The sequence below is a fragment of the Bipolaris sorokiniana genome (assembly GCF_000338995.1).
Source record: "Bipolaris sorokiniana ND90Pr unplaced genomic scaffold COCSAscaffold_3, whole genome shotgun sequence".
Classification (NCBI taxonomy): domain Eukaryota; kingdom Fungi; phylum Ascomycota; class Dothideomycetes; order Pleosporales; family Pleosporaceae; genus Bipolaris; species Bipolaris sorokiniana.
This window is the reverse complement of record NW_006911897.1, coordinates 1,045,240-1,064,929: the sequence shown is the minus strand read 5'-3', so window position 1 is coordinate 1,064,929 and position 19,690 is coordinate 1,045,240. Positions and strand designations below refer to the sequence as shown.

The 19,690-nt window shown below is 52.2% G+C and overlaps 10 protein-coding genes across 10 annotated transcripts; 5 read left to right on the top strand and 5 right to left on the bottom strand.

The window, feature by feature from the left end:
* Positions 1 to 795: 795 nt before the first annotated feature.
* Positions 796 to 1,677, top strand: COCSADRAFT_23671 (uncharacterized protein; the record flags this gene model as incomplete). The annotated part of the gene is made up of 4 exons (XM_007698245.1): positions 796 to 1,070; positions 1,101 to 1,106; positions 1,133 to 1,468; positions 1,560 to 1,677. 4 exons carry the CDS (start codon positions 796 to 798, stop codon positions 1,675 to 1,677), a joined length of 735 nt encoding a protein of 244 aa, XP_007696435.1.
* Positions 1,678 to 1,915: 238 nt separating this feature from the next.
* COCSADRAFT_287874 (uncharacterized protein) lies at positions 1,916 to 2,376 on the top strand. The gene has a single exon (XM_007698780.1). It carries the CDS (start codon positions 2,030 to 2,032, stop codon positions 2,321 to 2,323), a length of 294 nt encoding a protein of 97 aa, XP_007696970.1. The 5' UTR covers positions 1,916 to 2,029; the 3' UTR covers positions 2,324 to 2,376.
* Positions 2,377 to 3,423: 1,047 nt separating this feature from the next.
* On the top strand, positions 3,424 to 3,893 carry COCSADRAFT_23670 (uncharacterized protein; the record flags this gene model as incomplete). Its single annotated transcript, XM_007698244.1, has 3 exons — positions 3,424 to 3,549; positions 3,650 to 3,806; positions 3,856 to 3,893. 3 exons carry the CDS (start codon positions 3,424 to 3,426, stop codon positions 3,891 to 3,893), a joined length of 321 nt encoding a protein of 106 aa, XP_007696434.1.
* A 123-nt stretch (positions 3,894 to 4,016) lies between these two features.
* COCSADRAFT_34108 (uncharacterized protein) lies at positions 4,017 to 5,764 on the bottom strand. Its single transcript, XM_007698352.1, has one exon. It carries the CDS (start codon positions 5,610 to 5,612, stop codon positions 4,479 to 4,481), a length of 1,134 nt encoding a protein of 377 aa, XP_007696542.1. The 5' UTR covers positions 5,613 to 5,764; the 3' UTR covers positions 4,017 to 4,478.
* A 466-nt stretch (positions 5,765 to 6,230) lies between these two features.
* On the bottom strand, positions 6,231 to 7,624 carry COCSADRAFT_168487 (glycoside hydrolase family 72 protein; the record flags this gene model as incomplete). The annotated part of the gene is made up of 2 exons (XM_007698779.1): positions 6,231 to 7,420; positions 7,474 to 7,624. 2 exons carry the CDS (start codon positions 7,622 to 7,624, stop codon positions 6,231 to 6,233), a joined length of 1,341 nt encoding a protein of 446 aa, XP_007696969.1.
* Positions 7,625 to 8,283: 659 nt separating this feature from the next.
* On the top strand, positions 8,284 to 9,040 carry COCSADRAFT_287855 (uncharacterized protein). The gene has a single exon (XM_007698778.1). The coding sequence runs from the start codon at positions 8,389 to 8,391 to the stop codon at positions 8,839 to 8,841; it is 453 nt and encodes a 150-aa protein (XP_007696968.1). The 5' UTR covers positions 8,284 to 8,388; the 3' UTR covers positions 8,842 to 9,040.
* A 199-nt stretch (positions 9,041 to 9,239) lies between these two features.
* COCSADRAFT_188049 (uncharacterized protein) lies at positions 9,240 to 11,435 on the bottom strand (the record flags this gene model as incomplete). Its single annotated transcript, XM_007698777.1, has 4 exons — positions 9,240 to 9,650; positions 9,702 to 10,356; positions 10,412 to 10,985; positions 11,033 to 11,435. The coding sequence occupies 4 exons, from the start codon at positions 11,433 to 11,435 to the stop codon at positions 9,240 to 9,242; spliced, it is 2,043 nt and encodes a 680-aa protein (XP_007696967.1).
* Positions 11,436 to 12,758: 1,323 nt separating this feature from the next.
* Positions 12,759 to 13,796, top strand: COCSADRAFT_287841 (uncharacterized protein). Its single transcript, XM_007698776.1, has 2 exons — positions 12,759 to 12,996; positions 13,065 to 13,796. The coding sequence occupies exons 1-2, from the start codon at positions 12,853 to 12,855 to the stop codon at positions 13,740 to 13,742; spliced, it is 822 nt and encodes a 273-aa protein (XP_007696966.1). The 5' UTR covers positions 12,759 to 12,852; the 3' UTR covers positions 13,743 to 13,796.
* On the bottom strand, positions 13,797 to 16,533 carry COCSADRAFT_287832 (uncharacterized protein). The gene has a single exon (XM_007698775.1). It carries the CDS (start codon positions 16,194 to 16,196, stop codon positions 13,851 to 13,853), a length of 2,346 nt encoding a protein of 781 aa, XP_007696965.1. The 5' UTR covers positions 16,197 to 16,533; the 3' UTR covers positions 13,797 to 13,850.
* Positions 16,534 to 17,006: 473 nt separating this feature from the next.
* COCSADRAFT_34105 (uncharacterized protein) lies at positions 17,007 to 19,596 on the bottom strand. Its single transcript, XM_007698351.1, has one exon. It carries the CDS (start codon positions 19,512 to 19,514, stop codon positions 17,415 to 17,417), a length of 2,100 nt encoding a protein of 699 aa, XP_007696541.1. The 5' UTR covers positions 19,515 to 19,596; the 3' UTR covers positions 17,007 to 17,414.
* Positions 19,597 to 19,690: the final 94 nt, after the last annotated feature.

Genomic DNA, 19,690 nt, shown 5'->3' with positions numbered 1-19,690 from the left:
AGTGTAGCGCTGTCGCGAAGACAGCAGGAGGAGTGGTAGCGAGTGTTGGGGGAGGGTGGTGGGCGTGGGGAGGGAGAGAAGCCAAAGGAGTGACGAGCGAAGGAATAGACGCGACTAAGGGCAATAGAAAAAGAGCGAGGGAAATGGAGCCTAAGGAACACAAGCGGTTATGATGCTGGGGGCCGTGCAGTGAAGACGCTTTTAGGGGAGATGAAGGAATGCTTTGAGTTAGCGAGAATGAAACTCGGGCTAGCGGGATAGCAGGGGGGTCCCTGACAGGACGCAAGCGGGCATGTGGTTGGTCCGTGGCGTAGTGAGCACCGGCGGCTAGCCCTAGGATAGTAAGATGAAACATGGCAGTAAGGGGATCTATGTCATGGATTGCGGCGAGGGGGCGCGGGTTGGCAGTCGGGTTCAACCAAACGGCGTTGAGCATGGCAGCACCATGAGCAGCCGTGGGTGGAGCCGCGAATGCTTGGTAGTGGGTGGGCAGAGGGGCAGGGGGGCCATGGTGGTGGTGGTGGTGGTGGTGATGGGAGGATGGTGAGGTAGACACGGCATTCACCCTCGCCGCCTTGGTGCCTCTGGCCTCTGCTTCACCACGCAGCAAGCGGCTTGGTCAAGCAACTCGGCCCACCCAGTCATTCGCCAAAGACTGCTGGCGTCGACGGTTGCGCCTAGCAAGAGTTATGACGGCGCAACCCATCCGCAGGCAGCGTGGCGCAATCTGTACATACAGCCGGACCGGCAGTGTTTTTGGGGCAGAGGATTGGCCTGTCGTCGTCGGGACCTAACATGGTGGCCCAGCAGGCCGTGCGCGCCGGTGCCAGCTATCGCAATCTCCTCTCCTCTCCACTGTGTGCCCATCACAATGGCCCTGCGGCTACGGCCAACGGCAGCCATGTCATGCTGCCTCCAGCTCTCCGCCATGATTGCTCGCCTGGGCTGCCCTGGGGGGCAAATTGGGCCGTCGCAGGGGCGCTGCCTGTCGCACTTGTGGTGAAGGTGCGGGTGCTGGGCTGGAGTGAGTGGTCCATGTGTAGTGGCATGTACATACAGACCATGTCCAAGTATGTATGAATTTGTACACATGTAAGTAGTAGTATGTAAGTAGTAGTATGTAGGTAGGTAGGTACAAGGTGGCAGCGGGCTGCCGTCGTGTCGGTGAGCACGAGGTTCAGTTGGCACGGGAAAGCGGGACAGGAGATTACGCCAATCGACCCCAAGAAGACCTTACTGGCGCGGCAATACTGCGGTCAAGCGCTGACTTGCTCGCCCGACCTCTTGAGGCTACTCTGCCTCCTCGTCGTCGGCTTCGGCGTCGTCATACGTATCGACGACTAAGTACTGTGGACACGGCCATGTCGGCACGCTCCAGGGCGTCCTTGCTGCTAGTGGGTTGCACGGCCTCTGCGTCTCTTTGCGCAAGGCCAAATTCAAATCTTACTTTTGTTTACTTACGTACAAGGTCAGATATGGGAGTGGAAATATTTGTACACTACATGTACTTACTTGGCTGTGTACTTGGAGATACATGTAATTAATACATACATACTTAGTGAGCTTTCCATGGCTATAGCATCGCCCCTCGCCCCTCGCCCCTTCGGTGACATGCAGCCTATGGGCCGGCCAAGCGCTGTTCCTGCAGTAGCGCAGCCATCCAACTCGGCTGGCTAAACCACGTCGTGCTGCCTGATTTGCCGGTGCTATTCTCGCCGCTTATGCAAACTCGATCCTCTTGCTCTCTTGTCAGCACCCGCCCTGCCCATACGAACCCCCTTCCGCCCTCAACCCACCTGAGCAGCCAACCAAGACTCGACAAATCTACAGCGAGATTACAACGCGACCTGTTGCGCTGCTACTCTCCCATTACACTTCATCTCTGCCCTGCCCTCGGCATCACCACCCCGGCCTCACCTCCACCATAGAGTCATCACGCCAGAGGCAACTGTCATCCCGTGGTCCAAACAGAAGCCCACAACTCGCCTCTTCCTCGTATCTACCACCAAAAACTGATCAAGAGAGCGAGATGGCGAGAGGGAAAAATCTCGCCCCGTCGGCTCCTTTGTGCCTTGGGTCCAACTCCCCTTCGCCCCTCACCTGCCAGCACCTACCAAAAAACAACCGTCATTTCTATCCAAACCTGCTATTCCTGCCAACCGTCTCACATGGCACTCGTCTGACCAGCCCGCCTCCCCTCCCTTGCCTCCCTTGCCTACTAGATCCACCCCCAACTCCTTTTTACCCGTGCCCCATGCCCTTCTACATACTCACTTACTCCTCCATACACCGCCCCGCACCAGCCTCTCACACGACCTGGTAACAAGTGCTCCCTCCCACTTGCACATTTGAATCGAACCCAACACCACATGCTCATCGGGTGCTAGTTTCCTAGACCCTCCCCTTCCTCGCCTCACCAAACACCCTTTCAACCCCCTCGAATTTCATTTCTGCCCTTGTCTCTTTCCCGCCTTGCTCTCTCGGCCGGCCCACGACCCAATGAAAACGACATTCTGGAACACTCAACGTTTGTAGTATCCACGGCTAAAGACATGCAAGAAAAAATGGTAGTCTGGAGTCGATCATGCCCCCTTACCCGTCCCATGCTCATGTGCGACACCCTCACACGTGCGCGCATGCGGCACGGGAAGAAGGGACGGAAAGGAGATGCAAGTATCATCTTCTGCGCATCATCTCCTTGCCTTGGCTTCCTTTTTCATCCCTACTCTCTTTTGTGCACAATGGAAAAGAACAAGTCCCGAGGCACGAGCTAGTCTATCGCTGCTAAGCCCGACGCCACGCGGGATGTGTTGATGATCTACGTAGATAGGGTTTGGTACCTGGCTTGGCTTTTTGGCGTCCGAGGCGTTCGTGCCAGGTGAGTATGTAATCGTGTTCTTCGAGTGAACCATTACACATACGCTTGGATTGATTGATTCACCTGGCTTCTGCTGGTTCATGGCTTCGCATCCATCTCGTGGTATCACTAGATCATTGCGTTGAGAGAACACAACCTTGCAATGCGCACCTATGCAACCGTCCCCACGCACCATCGTGTCTCCCCAACGATAACTATACTCCTAAAAAAGAAGCAAAAAAAAGCGGATCTCGCTCGCCGCTCATCCGGCTGCGATTGCAATAGCGTCAATCGATAAAAAAAACCCGCACGCACACACATTTTCTCAATTGCATTAATACCCTTTAGCCCCGGGGGGTCCATGCCTGTACTTTGTAGTTATTGATTCTTTTTTTGGAATGCGGCCTACAAGGCTTATGCACGCCTTACCTCCTAACTACCCCATAACCCCCCCCAACATAGGCAACATCAAACAAACCAAAAAAAAATCCCATGAACCAAAATTAAACCAACAATCTGATACACTTGTTTAAACTCAAGTTGGACACTTTGAAAACCAGCCAAGTATGCTGTTAGAAAAGCTCCCCCCAACGGCATACCTTCCTACATTTCTCTTTCTCTCCCTCTCTCTCGTGTTCGAAAACCGCACTGCGGCTCTTGCGATTCCCGAGACCTCGCTCAACACTACTACGGTACGTACGTAGGCACTACTTACAGCCATGTTTGGTCGCATGTTGCCCTGAACACGCTTTGCGCCGTATTGCACCGCACCGCCCAACTCGCTACACATAGCCCATCTGCATGCGCATGCGCATGCGCATGCTTTGCGAGCACAAGCCTAACTCGCGTGAGTATTGTCGCGAGTTTGCTTCGCACTCGCTTGTGAAAGCACCTTACTGCAGGCTGTCGTGCGGGACGGACGAAGCGTGTACGGAAGCGCAGTCGTTAGGTAAGAAGTCGCACGAAGACGCACACGCACACGGCGATGTTGGTTCTAGACTTTGCATCCCAACAGGCGGCGCTGTGTGCGCGGTGAGAGAGTGTAGACGGGTGAGAGCAAGACGGACAAGGAGAAGACGCTGGAAGGTAGATCGCAGTACTTTATATCAACATATATCAACATTGCGGTTAACTATGTTATTTTATTACTGACATAGCGATGGGATGGGATTAACACACTAACATCATCTATCTTCTTCTCCTCTACCACAACGTACATCGCATACCCTATACATATCTTTTTCCGATACTTTCCTTACCACCCTGCCTGGATCCCCTTCCCACGCTCAACCCCTCACACATACTACCCTAGACTTACAACAAATACATCTCCGTCAACCCCCTTTACTGCATCCTCTGCATCCAACCATCCACGTCAATCTCCCAAATACATACTCAGATCAAGTCATGCAACTGACTTCACATATCCTTTCCTCTCATGATATATGATATTGAACGGTGCCGGCAGATGGCTACAATCTTTAATTGTACGACCTATACACTGACAGCAATTCCCTGATAACTCGTAAACACCACGCTATGCTACATCATAAAATAACACAGTCATATTAGCCCGTCCCACAAACTTCACAAGTTCTTTGCACCTGTTCGTCCATCAGGTCTAGTACTTCTTCGCCTCCATGCCCTCTGGCGGCTCAGGTACCACTTTCCTGTTCCCAACATTACTCCAGTCGGTACTCAGCACTGTGCCGCCGCTCTCAGAGTAACTCTTCATCATAGCCCGTTGTTGCTCGGGCGTAGCTCCGCTGTACAGCTGCTTGAAAAAGTGCGATGTCTCGTCCCCTTCGATTTCGTCCTTGTCGTCGAGATCATTGACCACCACCTTGTCCCAGTTCTTGGTGCCCGATTTAGACGACGTAGGATATGCGGGGGCGGTCTCCTTTACAGGAGCGACAGAAGAAGATGCTTGTGACGTGATGGTGGCTACTTCGCCCTGGGCACGCTCGAGGCTGTGCCACTTCACACCTGGTGTTGCCTTTCGGAGCGTCACCTCGATCTTGGTGGGTGTTATTCGGTACTTGGACTGCGAGGGGTCGATGGATGCAAAGAGAGGGTCGGCGTTGTAGCTGTATTCGGACGACGAGTCGGCAATGGGGAAAGAGACGGAGACAGCCTCTTGTTCAATTTCTACAACAGCTTTGTCCTTGGGCACACCCTTGGCCATGATGTTCAGAGTGACACTATCATGGGACTGGTACCAGTCGGTCTTGATCTTCTCTTTGGGCGTCGGCGCGGGAGGCTTCGGTGCCTGGGTTGTTGCCGTGTCTGCGGTCTTGGCTGGGGCGGTGGGTGTGGGTGCACTGGGTATTTCCACGTCCGGGTCCTCCTTAATCGTGACTGTCCTCTGCTCATCATTCTCTGGCACATCTTTCAACTTGGATGCGACCTTGGCTTCCCAAATTGGCAACATCTTGTCCTTTTCGTCAAGACCTTTTACTATGCGCAAGAGAAAGTCTGCGTCCGCATATTTGCCAAGGTGGTAGAGTGCAACGGCGCGTCGAAACTGGGCGTCCTTGATGAGCTCGCGTGAGCCGCGCTTTTTGGCAAGGACAACTGCGACGTCGGCATCATGAAGGGCTTCGGGGAACTTGGAGGTACGCTGATAGGCTGTCGAGCGGCCGATGTAGTATTTTACGGCGGTCGGATTGACACCAAGGGCCTTGGTGTAATGCTCAATGGCTTCGTCGGGTTTGCTTGCGCTGAGAGCAGCGTCACCTTTGCGGGCGTCGTCCATTACGGCAGAATTGCGAGTAGTAGAGAAGAAGAAGAGCAGTCAGAATGGTGTGCAAACCCCGTCAAACGTGTTTTCTCAGTGTGGTGACAGAGATGCACCAATATTGGCGGCTAGGTGGTGTAGAAAGCGCCATGACAAGCGTAGAAGCTTCCATGGCTGCCTTCCCCAAACAAGGGTCCCAATATCCTACCGCCGCACTAGTAATAACCACCCAGCCCTGCCACAAAAGGCGGGGTTTGGTGGCAGGGCAACAATACATCATCAGCGCCGGATTTGGAAAACAACTTACTCGTATCAACCCAGCTGCATAGACTACGCGCGCCCTAGTGGAGTAGTCTCTGTATTGCATATGACATCACTAAAAACAAATACGCGGAAAGTATACTCTTCACAATGCATATTCAAAATCAAATCAGGTCGTGTGATGTATTACTACACAACGAAAAAAAAGGCTAGGCGCCTGCAATGACTGACAGGTATATGCAATGCCGAGCTAAGGGCTGTCAAAGAAACTCCAGATACAAATAGGAAAACCGCTACACTTGTACAAATCTATACGTGTGCATCCTCGCACCCTCACCTACCCCATGCCGCATACGCCCCGACTCGTCATTCCATCTAAAACAAAAGCACAGCGCCAAAGATAGTGCTCGCAGCAACCATACCGATGATGCGGAGGGGCACCTCGAGGCCAGCAGCAGCACCCTGGCTGTTACCGGCAGAGCCAGTGGAACCAGGTGTAGGAGCACGCGTGGGCTCGCCAGATCCAGGCTGGGCCTCAGACTCGCTGGGCTCACCGGCGAAGTGCGAGCCATCGCCAGAAAGACCAGGACCTGAGCCGGCACCCTTGTCCATAAACGCAGCAGCCTTCTTGGGGATCGATGGGAGGTTGGTACCCTTGACTTGCCAGTCGTCAGACTCGTCAGGGCACTTGGAAGCACTGCCGTTCTCCTTGAAGCCGCCGTCGTCAGTGGGGTTGGGGGTGGCCTTGAGGGCCTTGGCAAGACGGTCGAAATCCGCGTTGGGCTTGATGTTGCCGTCAGAGCCAACCTCAACGAGACCGTAGCCGTTAGGCTCGACAGTGTACTCGTAGGCAAGACCACCAGAGTAGACACTAGTCATGTTCTTGGAGTACAGAGCAGCAATCTCACCCCACTGGCGGGTGTTGGTGATGCAACCAAACTCGGACAGGAAGATGGGCTTGCTGTAGTTGCCATATGTCTTGACTTTCTTGTCCCAGCCGGACTGTGTGAAGGATGAAGGGTCGCACCAAGAGTAGTCGTTGAAAGCGAAGAAGTCAGAGCGCTCGTCGTCGGTACCGCAGTTGAAGTACGTGGCCTGCTGCTCAATGTTCTCAGTGACATCGGCGGCAGAGTATCCAACAGGGATGATACGCTCGTGGCGGTTGGAGATGTACTGCTTCATGTCACGGGTGACGGCCTTGATGTAGGGAGCAGCGTTGGAGTTGTTCTTTGCGTTGATGACCTCGTTTCCGGAAAAGAAGAGCATCAAGTTGTTGTACTCGGCGAAAGCATCAACTGTAGCAAATACGGACTGGAGGTACACATCGTTGTACGAGGTGTGGAGGGTATCGGCGTTCTCACGGTTGAGCGAGTACTTGGGGGTGTTGGCGTCGAGAGCTAGGTAGATGCCGGCATCGTCAAGCATCTTCATACCCTCATCGTGGTTCTTGGAGTTGTCGATTGTGTAGATACGGACAGTGTTGATACCGAGCTTCTTGAAGTTGTCGACATCGCGCTTGAGTGACTTGAGGTCGAGCAGAGGATCCTGTGCGTCGGCGGCACCACCTATGTATAGGTTAGCATCACTGTAAATAGGATGATCTGGCGCAACAACATACCGGGCTGGTAGGCGACACCGCGGACGTAGAAGCGCTTGTCACCAGCGAAGAAGGCATTGCCCTTGACGGTGATTGGGGTCAGGTTGCCCTTTGCGGCGAGTGCGGGAGCGACGGCGGCTCCCAGGAGGGAGATGATAAGGCAGGCCTTCATAGTGGCGGATTGAAGCGAAGATGGATTAAAACGAAGAGTAGAACAAAGCAGTTGGAAGTCTTAACGAGTGACTGGTAAGTAGGAAAAGGAATCCTCACACAAAGAACATTGAACGGAGAACGAGGAGCCGGGATGGCAAAAGTATTTGAAGCAGGAGCACCCCAATTTCTTGGTAACCCCCGAGTGCTACATGTGGAACTCGCCAACCCCCGTAGTTTGTCTGGCGCTGATGCGCGCCAAGTCGTCGAGTGTTGGCGCGCCGGCAGGAATGGCGGATACCAAGCAGCCAAGTCCATAGCCTTGGATTAGCAAAAGACCGCCCAGCCTTGGTCAGGGGCAACAGCGCTGTTAAGTGGCAGGGCCAGGTCCATGACGAGACTCTAATAACAAGTGAATTGCGCGTCCGCTGCCGTTTCGCTCGACAGCACAGCCTCGTTGAGTAAATTCAAGATTTGCCCGTCTGCAAATCCATCGTGTTGGCCGTGGTGGCCCCCCTCACTTGGAGCCGCACACGGCTTGGGGGACGATGGCCATCGACGGCCACTGCAGCGCATCGGGAAATTGGACTGAAAAGGAATGCTTGACCATGTGTTATGAAGGGTTGGCGACAGCACAACTACCGTGGCATGGCTTCGCTGCTCTTTCGTATCTCACTGCCCATGGCACTGCCGCTCCGTTGTTGTTGTTGGTGCTGCTTGCGGCCCGGGGGAGATCTGAACATCAGTCTAGGCGACAAAAAGTAACGCTGCGCATGTGCATGCAGCATGCGTCAACAACTAAGCCCATTGAGTGACGGAATGGATACGTACGTTTCTTTGTATGCACATACATACATACATACATACATACATACATACATATGCATGGAGATCCGCGAGGTTGGTGGTGGAGGAATGGCTGGGTTGACAGTTGTTGCGCGTCTGGGGCTTGGGTTGGGACTGGTTGGCTACCGTACCACGGCGTTAGAGATGTTCCGCCCGCCTGCCTTCTCCGCCACGCAATCATTTCCTACACCTGCACCGCACCGCCAGCCCCACGTGACATACTACCAAATCCACGCGCTATCCGCTGTGCATTTTTTTTTGAACCAGCACCCCCATACTTCTCTGGCCCTTCAGCCATGTCAAGCCTTGCCCAGCATCCTGCTGAGACTGGCCTGTTGTCTCCTGCTACAACAAATGACAGATGTCAATGGTTTCGGCGGTATCTTTTATTAGATACGAAACTTCATCCCTGAGCATGGGCACACCTCTGCTATGACGTCTCTTGCTTTCTTTTACAAGCCTCTTCCCACTTGTCTCTTCGTTTACCCTCAGACCTCGGAGAGAGCCCAACAGCCTACGTGTGGTTGAATATGCAATGATCAAGCCTTTCAACAGTCTCAACACTCCTCCACTGGTTGCTATACGGTCTCCTTCCCGCTTGAGCGTCGTGCCGTTAGTAGTGGCTTGTCCGATCTTTAACGGGCCGAGATCAGGACTACATCTTATGCACTCCGAGCCACGCTCCCAGTCTAGCTACTTCAGAAGGTTGCGCACTCGAATAGCTGCTGCCGCTAACACTGTACTAGCTCATAAGTCTGTTTGCGATTCGCGCTTGAGTGGCGCTGCTACAATTAATTATCGACGACTCCATGATCGAGTAAATTAAATGTTGCAGAGTCTGCTACAGAGTCAACTCTGTTGAGTTCCTCGGTCGGTATGACCATGCGCACGTGCTTTGATTTGGTGACGTCCAGTACGCCCAGAGTGTCTCCTAACTCAGTAACTGGTATTGCCTCATCCGTGCGCGTCCAGGTTCCAAGACCGAGGTTCTCATGCGCTAGGCGTTGCAGTTGTAAGGTGGATCCGGCTTGCCACTCAAAGTAGCTGTATATCAGCTTTGCACTGCGTAGGCGCGGATATCGTAAAAAAAGAGCGAAAAGTTCCTCCACGAATGCCGATGTGAGCATCAGCGTGCTTCCTACGATAAGTATTACACCTAAGGTCCAGGCGCTGAAAGAATAGTGCTTGGACGAACGCATCTTCTGTTGTCGCGAATATCAGTGCAGGCAGGCTAAACAGGGTCATACACAAACCTGGCTATGACATATCCTCCGGCACATCTTTTCGCCCTTGCAGAGTGTGCTCCCGCTAATAGCAAACCCTCTAGCATGCTCGACCATCATAGATTGTATAGCAGCGAGACTCGCTTTGTATACGTGTTCGCGCTCGTCTTGCCACCGGTCCTTTGGTATAGTTGCTACCTGCAAATTAAGCAGTACAGTACTGCGTGATAGAAGGGTTGGTGAGTTCGGTAGCGTATAATAGGAATCTAATAGGCCAGCGCCTTGAGTGTTAAGTGCAACCACAAATGCGCGCATCGCAAATTGATCGTTCGCGTCTGGCCAGGCGCTTTTGAACAAGTCCAACGAAGACTGAGGATCAGATATAGCGAAACCATCAATGCATCCGACATTTTCAGGAAGGTTCGGGTTGCAAAATGACCTCTGATTTACGCAACCCAGTACACCAACAGGTTCATCAGCAGCAAAGTAATGTGTGACGTTCGCAATGGAAGCAAAAGAACTACTATCAAGGAGGCTTGTAGCCGAGAACCAAGGATCCTTTGTCTTGTTGACGTATAAGACTTCCGAGGCGTCCAGAAATAACAATGACACGGTTGCATTGGGTTTCCTTAGTTCTGGTATGAGCTCAATACTTTCCTTATAACTGGAAATTGCCGCCAGGGCTCTGCTCTGAAATTAGATCTATGAATACAGTGTACGATAAGTCCGATGGGACATACGTGACTTTGTAATTGCCAATAGTCCAGCCGTCAAATGACGGCTTTTCGTGCCTAACGTCAACTGCAAAGATATGACTGCCATTGCCATCAGGTCCATATGTGTTCCCATATCGATAGATCTGTCGAGCCTGGGAGCTATTTGGGGCCATTACAGTGTCGGTGAAGCCAGCTGTTTTCAAAGGTGCGCAGTGTGTCTGATGGCGAAGAGTAAACTGTGGGTCTTGATTGAGGCCCAGGTGTACCTGAGAGTGTAGTAAGCCTGAATCGAGGAGGATGTTACCAAAATCTGACTTGCAGATCTCCCCGGCAAATGGACATGAAGCGTTTCTGTCTGACGTAAAAGGCAATTTTGGTCTTGCAAACGTTTCACATAGTTCGTTCTGGATAGTGTCGCCCCTGTGGTAGCATTGCATCGCATACGTAAAGGCGTCGACAGCTCTCTGACTATGATAAAGCAAGAGGGGCTCCAAGGGAGACAATTGGGAGTCTGGATCGCTGACGTATATCCCACAATTTCGGCCAGCTATCAAAACTTCTTGATTTGAGTTTGTCAAAATTCTCGAGGACAAAAGGCCTGAGCGGATCAGTCATCAACCACAAAAGCAGATTCCATGAACGCACCAGCGGCAACAGAACCAACAGAGATAGCAGAAGCTATTAGGATGACCGGCAGTATACGCTGTTGGCTCCTTTTGGCGCGATCTCGCCAGGCATAGCTGAGTCGACACAGATCCAGCACAGCATTGAGTGCTAACGATTGATTGCGCAAGATGGCTTGTCGCTGGTGGTAGACTCCATCCTGCTTGCCGAGGTTTGACTCAATGGCATATACCAGAAATCGCGTAATCTTCCAGAAGCTACGCGCTGTGGCAGCAATAAATAAAGCGAGAAAGGCTATCACCAGACCACCAGTTTGACGATCAAGTGTAAGGGTCGCGCCACGGACTGTACCAAGTGATCGATTGATCCAGAACCCTTTGTAAATGTCTTCGTCAATGGGCCATGTTGGTAATGTTAGGGACATCATGGGAATGGCTCCAGGATTCCCAGGTATCGAGGCTCTTAGGTGCACGATCGATCAAATGAATGCATTTGGCTATTTCGCTGACCAGCTGAGTCGTCTCTGCTGGGCTGAGATGAATATAAAGTAAGTAGATTGCGTGGCGAGTTTTTGATAATAGGGTCGATGGCTGCGCTTCAGCTGTTCACCTTAGCTTTATGCGTACTATATAAGCTCAGGAAAACACCTGATGCAGGCTGCAGGAAGCTCTACAAAGTCTACCGTAGCTTGCCTAATCGGTACTTGCTAACTACTGGGAGTATAGCCACACTTCTAACTTTTCACCCCATTTCCATCGTCGATCTGCAAATGGACTGATTTAGTAAGTTTAGGTTACTGTCGAAGACGTTATGCATTATAGCTGGGTACGTCGAGTGTTAGGAACGCTCCTTCGAGAGGATAGGGCGCCCCTCTCTACATCTTCATGGGTATTCAGCAAGTTCTAGACACCCGCTGAACCAGAGTTTCTATTGCATTATTTGGTACGTGGCTGAAAGCTGAACACAGAAAAAGAATGGTTGACAGGTCGCCCTCAGGCAGCTGTTGAGAATGCAGGATAGTGCCGGGGCAGTGCCGGGGCAGAGCTGAGCATGGCTTCTTGAAGCCACAATAGCTCGGACCCGTACGTATCTTGATCAGGAAACCCATCGATCGTCCATTTATCGACTTGATTTCAAAATGAAAGCGCCATACCTAGGATATACAGCCTCCTAGCTGGGCGTAATATGTACAAGCTTCTATTCAATCCGAGCACCAGGCTGCTCTACACAGTAGAGGCATGAATTGTAATGTTATGTCAGGACGCTCTCTGTGTGTGATGCGAGCGACACCCCCACGTGACTGAGCTAAAAGAAGAGACCCACACCCATCCTACACATGCTCAACGATGCTCTCCGCGGTTACATCCCGCTTCATACGATGCAAAATTGGTAACGATCGCGCCAAAAGAATGAATCACAATCGATTCACTGCTCTAGACGCCCGACTATAGTTTCAAATATATGCCCGCCTCCACTGCAACAACCGCGCCGCACACGCAGACCCTGGTCGCATAATCGCAACCGACGAACCACAGGCACACTGCAGGCGCCACCACCAAAGGTCGATCGCATCTCCACCACAGCCAATAGCTGCGGCGCTACCCAAAATACACAGCAAACCAGGTCAACAAGGCATACTTTTGGTGTCCACATTATGGTATGATGTGAGTGCGGCGTAGTTGCAAGCGAGATAAATACAGTTGAACAAAAAGGAAGGAACGAAGGAACAGCAAGGATAGTAGTGAGATAAAGAGCAAGGCGAGAAACCCACGTACTGCATGTACTGAAGTCTCACGACACTTTCTATTCTCCAACTATCACGATCTTAATTCCATCCAATCATGTTCAACCCACTCTGTCTCGCAAGCCTACCCGTGCTACTCTGTCAAGCCACCTACCTCGACCCTTCCCTTCTCCAACAAAAGCCACTGATGCATGGCCTACCCTCAGATACTCTATCCGATGTCACTGTTCTACCCCTCACTGTACGTCTCTTACTCCCGCCCAAGAAACACATCCTCATCTCTATCTCTCATCTAACACCGAGAACCAGCTGAACAAGCACCTCCACTACACCTTCTCCTCCCCCACCAACAACCCCACTCCGCTATCCCGCCTCCAAAATAGCGCCGCAGTACACGCCACACACCACGAGCACTCCCGCATCAGTATCGCCATCCCTCTTGACGCTGCACACACAGGCACCGTATCTTTCTCTTTCACATCATCTGGCTTACAAGACACAACCGCCACACACATGACATGGATACCCCAGAACCCCTGGGACGTAGACATGCATCACATCCCCCTCTTCGACGCTGGCGTGCGCAAAGGCGGTATGATAAGTATGAGCGTCGAAACCGCAGTCTTGGATTTCAGCTCTGCTTTCATCACGTTACCTACTGGGCTATGGGATGTGATTGTTCTGGCGACCCAGCCGGTACTAAAGCCGAGTTGGGGACAGGAGAGAGGGCAAGAGGTGATGAGTGTGGAGTGTGAGGCTAGGAGGAGGTTTCCGGATTTGGTGTTTGGGATGGAAGATGAGAGGGAGATTGTGGTTGGACCGAAGCAGTATGTCCTGCAGAAGGGGGATGAGTGTGTGCTCCTTGTTAGGAAGGCAGAGGAGGGAGATGACGAGAGAGCTGTGCTGGGATGGGCGGTTGCGAGAGGGAGGGAAGTCGTGTTTGATTGGGAAGAGGGGAGGATTGGGTTGGGGGAGTTCGACGGGTGAACGTGATGGTGTTCCATATTTTTGACTTTGTTTTAGACATGTGTATGAATAATAGATATCAAAATCGTATTTACTCAATAATCATAATCATAAACCATAAATCATACCTTATACCAACAACAGACTCAACGCTACAGCACTCGTACAAACAACCATTGTCATCCATGCAACCCTCACCCCACTCGCCGCATCCTCATCATCCCCTCCTTTACTCCCATCTCCGACCTCGGCCGATGGATTCCCCTCTCCCTTCCCTGTCTGCTGCTCCCTACTCGTCACACTCCCCACAACACACCTCGCCTCATCCAACGCACCGCCCTTCCCGCCAAACGCCACCCTCGCCGCCTTCTCCCACAATCCCGTCACATTCAAATAATCCCTTGCCTCATACCAAACCCGACAACTCGCACTATCATTCAAAAACTGCGTCGGAACACCCCCACTCTCCAACCCCGCCCTGATATTATCCTGAAAATTGACACCAGCATCCAGCACAGCAATGGGCGGCTGCACCGGTAGAAACGACGACCACTCCGCGAGTTCGGAGCGCGAGTCGGCGAATTGCAGCGCGACGAAGAGGGATATGGCTTCCATGTAGATGGAGGGCAGGACCAGCGTGCCTTTTGTGCCGCCGACGGAAACCATAGGGCCAGCCAGAGGGCGTCCGCCGAGAGCGATGCTGCGGACGCCGGATTGCTGCACCATTAGCTCGAGGAAGACCGCGCAGGTAGATGCGCAGATGCCGTCGGATAGGATGACCAGATCCTCCGCGCGAAAGGGATCGTTGGTGAAGTTGCTGCGATCGTTGTACCCAGTCATCGTGATCCCGACGGCGAGGCGCGTGCTGCTTGTTGTCAGGGGGTCCGAGAGGTTGTACTTCAAGAGCGAAGTGAAGTTGTCGCCTTTGAAGCGTAGCGGCGGGTACATGGAGGCCCAGTCCGGGAATTCCTCGAGCGAGGCGGAGAGGTAGGCGTCGTTGCTGAAGGGGCTGGTGAAGAATTGGCCGTTGCCCAGGGTGATTTCTTCAAAAGAGGAGATGCTTTCGCCGAAGAGTTCGCTGGCGGCGTGGCCGCGGTAGCGGGATTGCGTCTGGGGGACTTGCGAGGGGAAGAATTGAAGGTACGCGTCGTAGCCTGAGAGTACTTTGCCGCCGGGGTTGCCGCGGATGTCGATGATGTGTTTTTCTACGCCACGGGATTTGGATTGAGAAATGTATTCTTGAATTACGCGTTGGAACTCTCGTGCACCTCTGACGTCGGCAGTGTTGAATGTTTGGATTATCAAGACGCCGATTTGGCCTACGTCGGTATTGATGAAGTAGCCGGCGAGAGGTACATTCTCTTCTGTGTGGGCGATGAAGGGTTCGGGGTAGAACAGAGGCACCGAGCCGTACTGTTGCATGGAGGCAGACTTGAAGTCCCGCTCGCGAGGGTTCTTGAGCTGGAGTGGCGGATCATTCATGTCCCTCTTCTTCACCCCGCCGCCAGAGCTAGTCGTAGGAATGCAGAAAGTATTGTAAAACGAGTCCGCATCTCGGACTCTACTCCAGGCCTCAGCATCAGCGACGATAGCAACATTCCGGTACTCGTCGGTCGTCCCGTTCTGGTAGGTAATGTTGGTAGTAGCGCCAGGGAAGAAACGCGGGTTTATAAAGCTTCCGTAGCTCTCTGCTGCTGGCATGAACAGCATGGCATTATAGCGCGTATCTGGATCATGGTATGCTACTAACTTTGCCTCTTCTGCCAAAAACTTAGAAGCTTCTTGACCGTTGATCTTGGTGACAGGAGAAGGCTCGTAAGCACCGTCGGTGTTGTTAAAGTCCGTCAGTGCCCAGATCTGGGGTATTTCGCTGCCATCTCTAGACGCAGAGATGAGTGCAATCTTGCTACTTCTTCGCCATACAAAGACTCCTGCGTATGCCATGCCGTACCAGGCCAGGTGACCGTCGTGTGCTTTGACCATCAAGCTTGCAATGTCGGCTTCAAAATCGTACTCGTTGGCATACCCTCCCGACTCAGCATTACTCTTGATCCCGTCCAGTCCAGATATGATGTCGATAGCCGGATTTGGGTATCCTTGGGGTGGATCCTTGAGATAGGCCAGTGTAGACTGGAATTCCACCATCTTTTTGATCTCATCGACCGTAGTAGAAGCATCTGTCGCATAGAAAGGTAATGACTTGAGACATGCTATCGCAAGCGCAGCCTCTACTACCGGCAACTCTGCACTGTTATCTGAAATAGCATCTGCTATTTGTCCACAGGCCTTGCTAGTCTCAATTGGTCCCGAGATAGGTTCGATTGTGGTAGGCTCTACCTCAATATTTCCGATCGATGTAGGCGTCGGCACTTCTGTTGGCTCGAGAATCAACGATTCTGTATTGTCAAAGGCAAAGCTGCTTGTCTGTGCCGAGACGACTGTTGCGAGCAAGCTTAACGCCGTGAACGGCTTCATAGTCGCCGGACGAATGTCGGACGCGATGCACCGTTATCGGGTTTTGGGTAGAGTCTCCGGTATGGTTTTCAACAAGGCCAGCTTCGTAGTTCAAAGACACCAATTCTCGATATGTTTAGTGGGCTGTAAATAGTTTATCGTTCTCCCTCCTATCTCGTCTTCTGTTTTGCTGGTGTTGGTATTTGATCCTAGAATTCACTTGGGTCTCCAGGATCTCCAGCAACACGTGATTCCAGGCCGAAATCTCACACAGAAGAAAGGTAGAGGTCGGCAAAGTGATGAACACACTATGCAGTTCGGCGGGGAGGTATATACATCTTTAACGTCGCATCCTTTTGCACAGCCTAGCTTGTTCATAGTTAGGTGCGCCGCCCCAGTCTAGAGGCCTCCACACACACCTGCGTCTGCCATGCTTAAAGCCTTGGCTGCTAGGCGGCACTGTGCATGACCCGTCTAGATTGCATAGTACACGCTGCGATAGGACTGGCGCTTGTGGCTTGTAGAGGCACAGTCACCCACAGAGACAACATCATGCCATATTGGTAGAAGTGGCTGGACGAGGCTGGGATGGGGAAGCGGGGATTGGATCCACGTTCGGGGTGGGCAAGCGAAACAGTGCATTTCCTGGTTGCGGCTGAATTATTGTGGCTGGACAAGTACGGCGCTATTGTGCTATCTGTCGCAGGGACTTACATCTTACGAGTACTGCTTGTTTCGAGGGGCTATTTGCTGTTTGTTTTTACACTCACTATAACCATTGCTATTGTGAGACTCACTGCGTACTGAGGTACAAAGTCGCTGTATTCACGTCCTGGAGGACTTCACGAACGATACTTACACCTCGGCTAAGCGCGTCATAATGCCAAGAAACTATCACAAGTCGACCAGCGCAGAGAATTTGTAGTCTGTAAGGTTGGCTGGATGCCTCAATTACTTTGCTCCGCACAGTCGCAGTCGTACGCATTGCTGGTGGTTGTAGTGTCTGCACGCTGCATCCATTGTGGGGTTCATGTGCCGTTTGGTCCGGTTTGCTTGGTGGCCTTGGAATGACGTACTCGTTGTCGTTTCCAACGGTCTTTACTAACGACTGACATTCTGGAATCGCAGCGTGGGATTATCTGAATGTTGATTGAAGAGTGAGGATACTGGCCGATGCATGCTTCAACTACACGATGGCAGCTGATGTCTCTACCATCGCCAAGTAAAACAGCCGATGATCTATTTCTTGAGGCCTACCACCACTAAGTTGCGCGGACTATGCTTATATTCGAAAACGGGCTCGACCCATGCATGCTCAACCTCTTCCTGCTCCTTTAGCCACAGATACCGATCCGTGACCACGACGGCTTCGACTACACCAGCGCTGAAAGCCATCAGACTCCACATGACACTCAGCTCCTTCTTTCTCTCCGCATACCTAACCTCATAGTCCCGAATATCGTCATCGGTCAAACCGTCCATCTTCTCCTTGATGAAGTTGGGATCGATCTCACAAAAGGAGTTGTCAGCCGTAAGTTTTGCTATTGCGGCGCGAACGTATGAGACGAAATCGCTGTAGGCAAACTTGCGCAGCGTTCCAATTGTGAGAGGCGTAGTAGTGCCGTCTGAAGAGAGACCAGGGCCACGGCCATTGGGCGGCGTCCAGTTTACTTGCGACGTGTGACCGTTTGCTGACACGGCACTGCCAGTGAGACCTTGATCGTGTAAGGGTGCAGAGACTACGCCACGATCGAGAAAGATGCGCTGAAGCAGTGCTCGAAAGAAGTGACGCGTGAAAAACAGGTCTGAGTCGACAGGACCCCAGTTGAACGGTGCTTGTACGGCCATCATGCGGGCAGTGATGTTGAGTCGAACCCCTTTGGGTTGTTCAGCTGTCTCGCCACTGCGCGAATCAAGAGGGGCATATGGAAGTGGGTAATTTGCGAGCTTTTCTGACATTGGAAAGCCGTTGGGGTCGAAAGCACTGGATGTGGATTCCAGGCGCGGATGGTTCGCACGCAACGTAGGCAGCTTGTATGTTGGCGGACCAAGACGTTCAGTGAGCAAGTTATAGCAACAGCCCACCATGGCTACGGCTGAGATGTGAGCGTTGAGCATCATGGAGCGCAGCCCATAATGCACTAGGTTGCCGCATGAATGAAGAGAGATTACCATGGCGTTCACATCAGTAGGTTTGGGCACTACATCCAAGTTTGTAGCTTCAGCAACCACAGCACTGTCTTGTGTAACAGCTTCTTCGGGTATACGAGTGGTATCCAGAACCTGGTCGATGACGGGTGTGAGGTCGCCATCTTTGATGATGTGCTCAACATATTGGACACTACCGTGACCTTCGTTGTATATCTGCAGCGTAGAAGTTTTGGTCGCCTCACTCGGGGGGTTGTTTGCAGATATCTCAGCTGCTTGTGGAAGCACACACCCGTCGTCACATTGTGGCCCGCTAGTCAAGGTTGAACTGACTGGTTCATGTTCGGTAGGTGGAAATGATGTGACTTCATTTGTTTGTGAGTCTGCTTGTGCATCTTCTCCCTGTGCCAGAGCATCTGCGCTGGCCGACGCAGTGGAGGCATTGACCCCATTCTCCCTGCCTTTCTTGACTTTGCCTATTTTGGCCCTGTACTCCTTCTTATTCCTCATGACTACAGGTTTGGGGACCAGCTTTGCCAACACGTCCATGTTCTTGGCACCCTCAATGTTGTGTTGCTTACTCTCTACTGCGACAATGTGCTTGGAATAGGGCGCTGCAGCAAGAGCACGTCCAAGGTAATTCTGACCAGAACCAAAATCCACGAGGTGCGTGATAGGTTTCTTTCTAGAGGCCGCAATCTCGGCGGTCAGTCTGTCAATGTAGCGTGCAAAATTATCGACCTCGTGCACCTTCTTGACTTTCATGCCCATGGCAATATGGCGTGGTATCGCAGGCTTCCCAGCTGTGATATTTGAGTTTGGTGGAGGAAAGTCGCGTGCCAGCAAGTGCCTCCGGACTGCCTTGATGTAATCTAGCAGTTCCTGTGGCGGTGGTGACCCATCTCGCCAATCAGAGACACCTGGTTGCTTCGCATCAAACTGGCTAAGGTCCTCTCTCATGAGCAAATCCAAAATGTCCATGATGTCGCGTGTCTTGAACCAATCCCTCCACGATTGGGGCAAGATATGCGAGTAAAGGTCAGGTGACCTTGTGTAAAAGTCCAAAATGTGGACACCGCCGCATAGTGTCTGGAGCAGCCATGAGGAAGTTGCAAATTCGAGCAGTGACTCGACGTATTCGTCGGTGTTTGTAAATTCGGCTGGAAGAGGCAGAGGCGTATCCGGTCCCATTGTCTCAGCCAAGTCCTCTTCGCCGATAAGTCGACTGTTTCTGTATCCAAGCTTTTGGTGATAGTCGGGCCATCAAGAAAACATCGTGATGGTGTTGTTCTGAGCACACTGTGGGGGGTATTTTTTTCGGGAAGGTGGGCCAGTGCCGAGGCGTTCGTTCCAACGCATCATTCGGC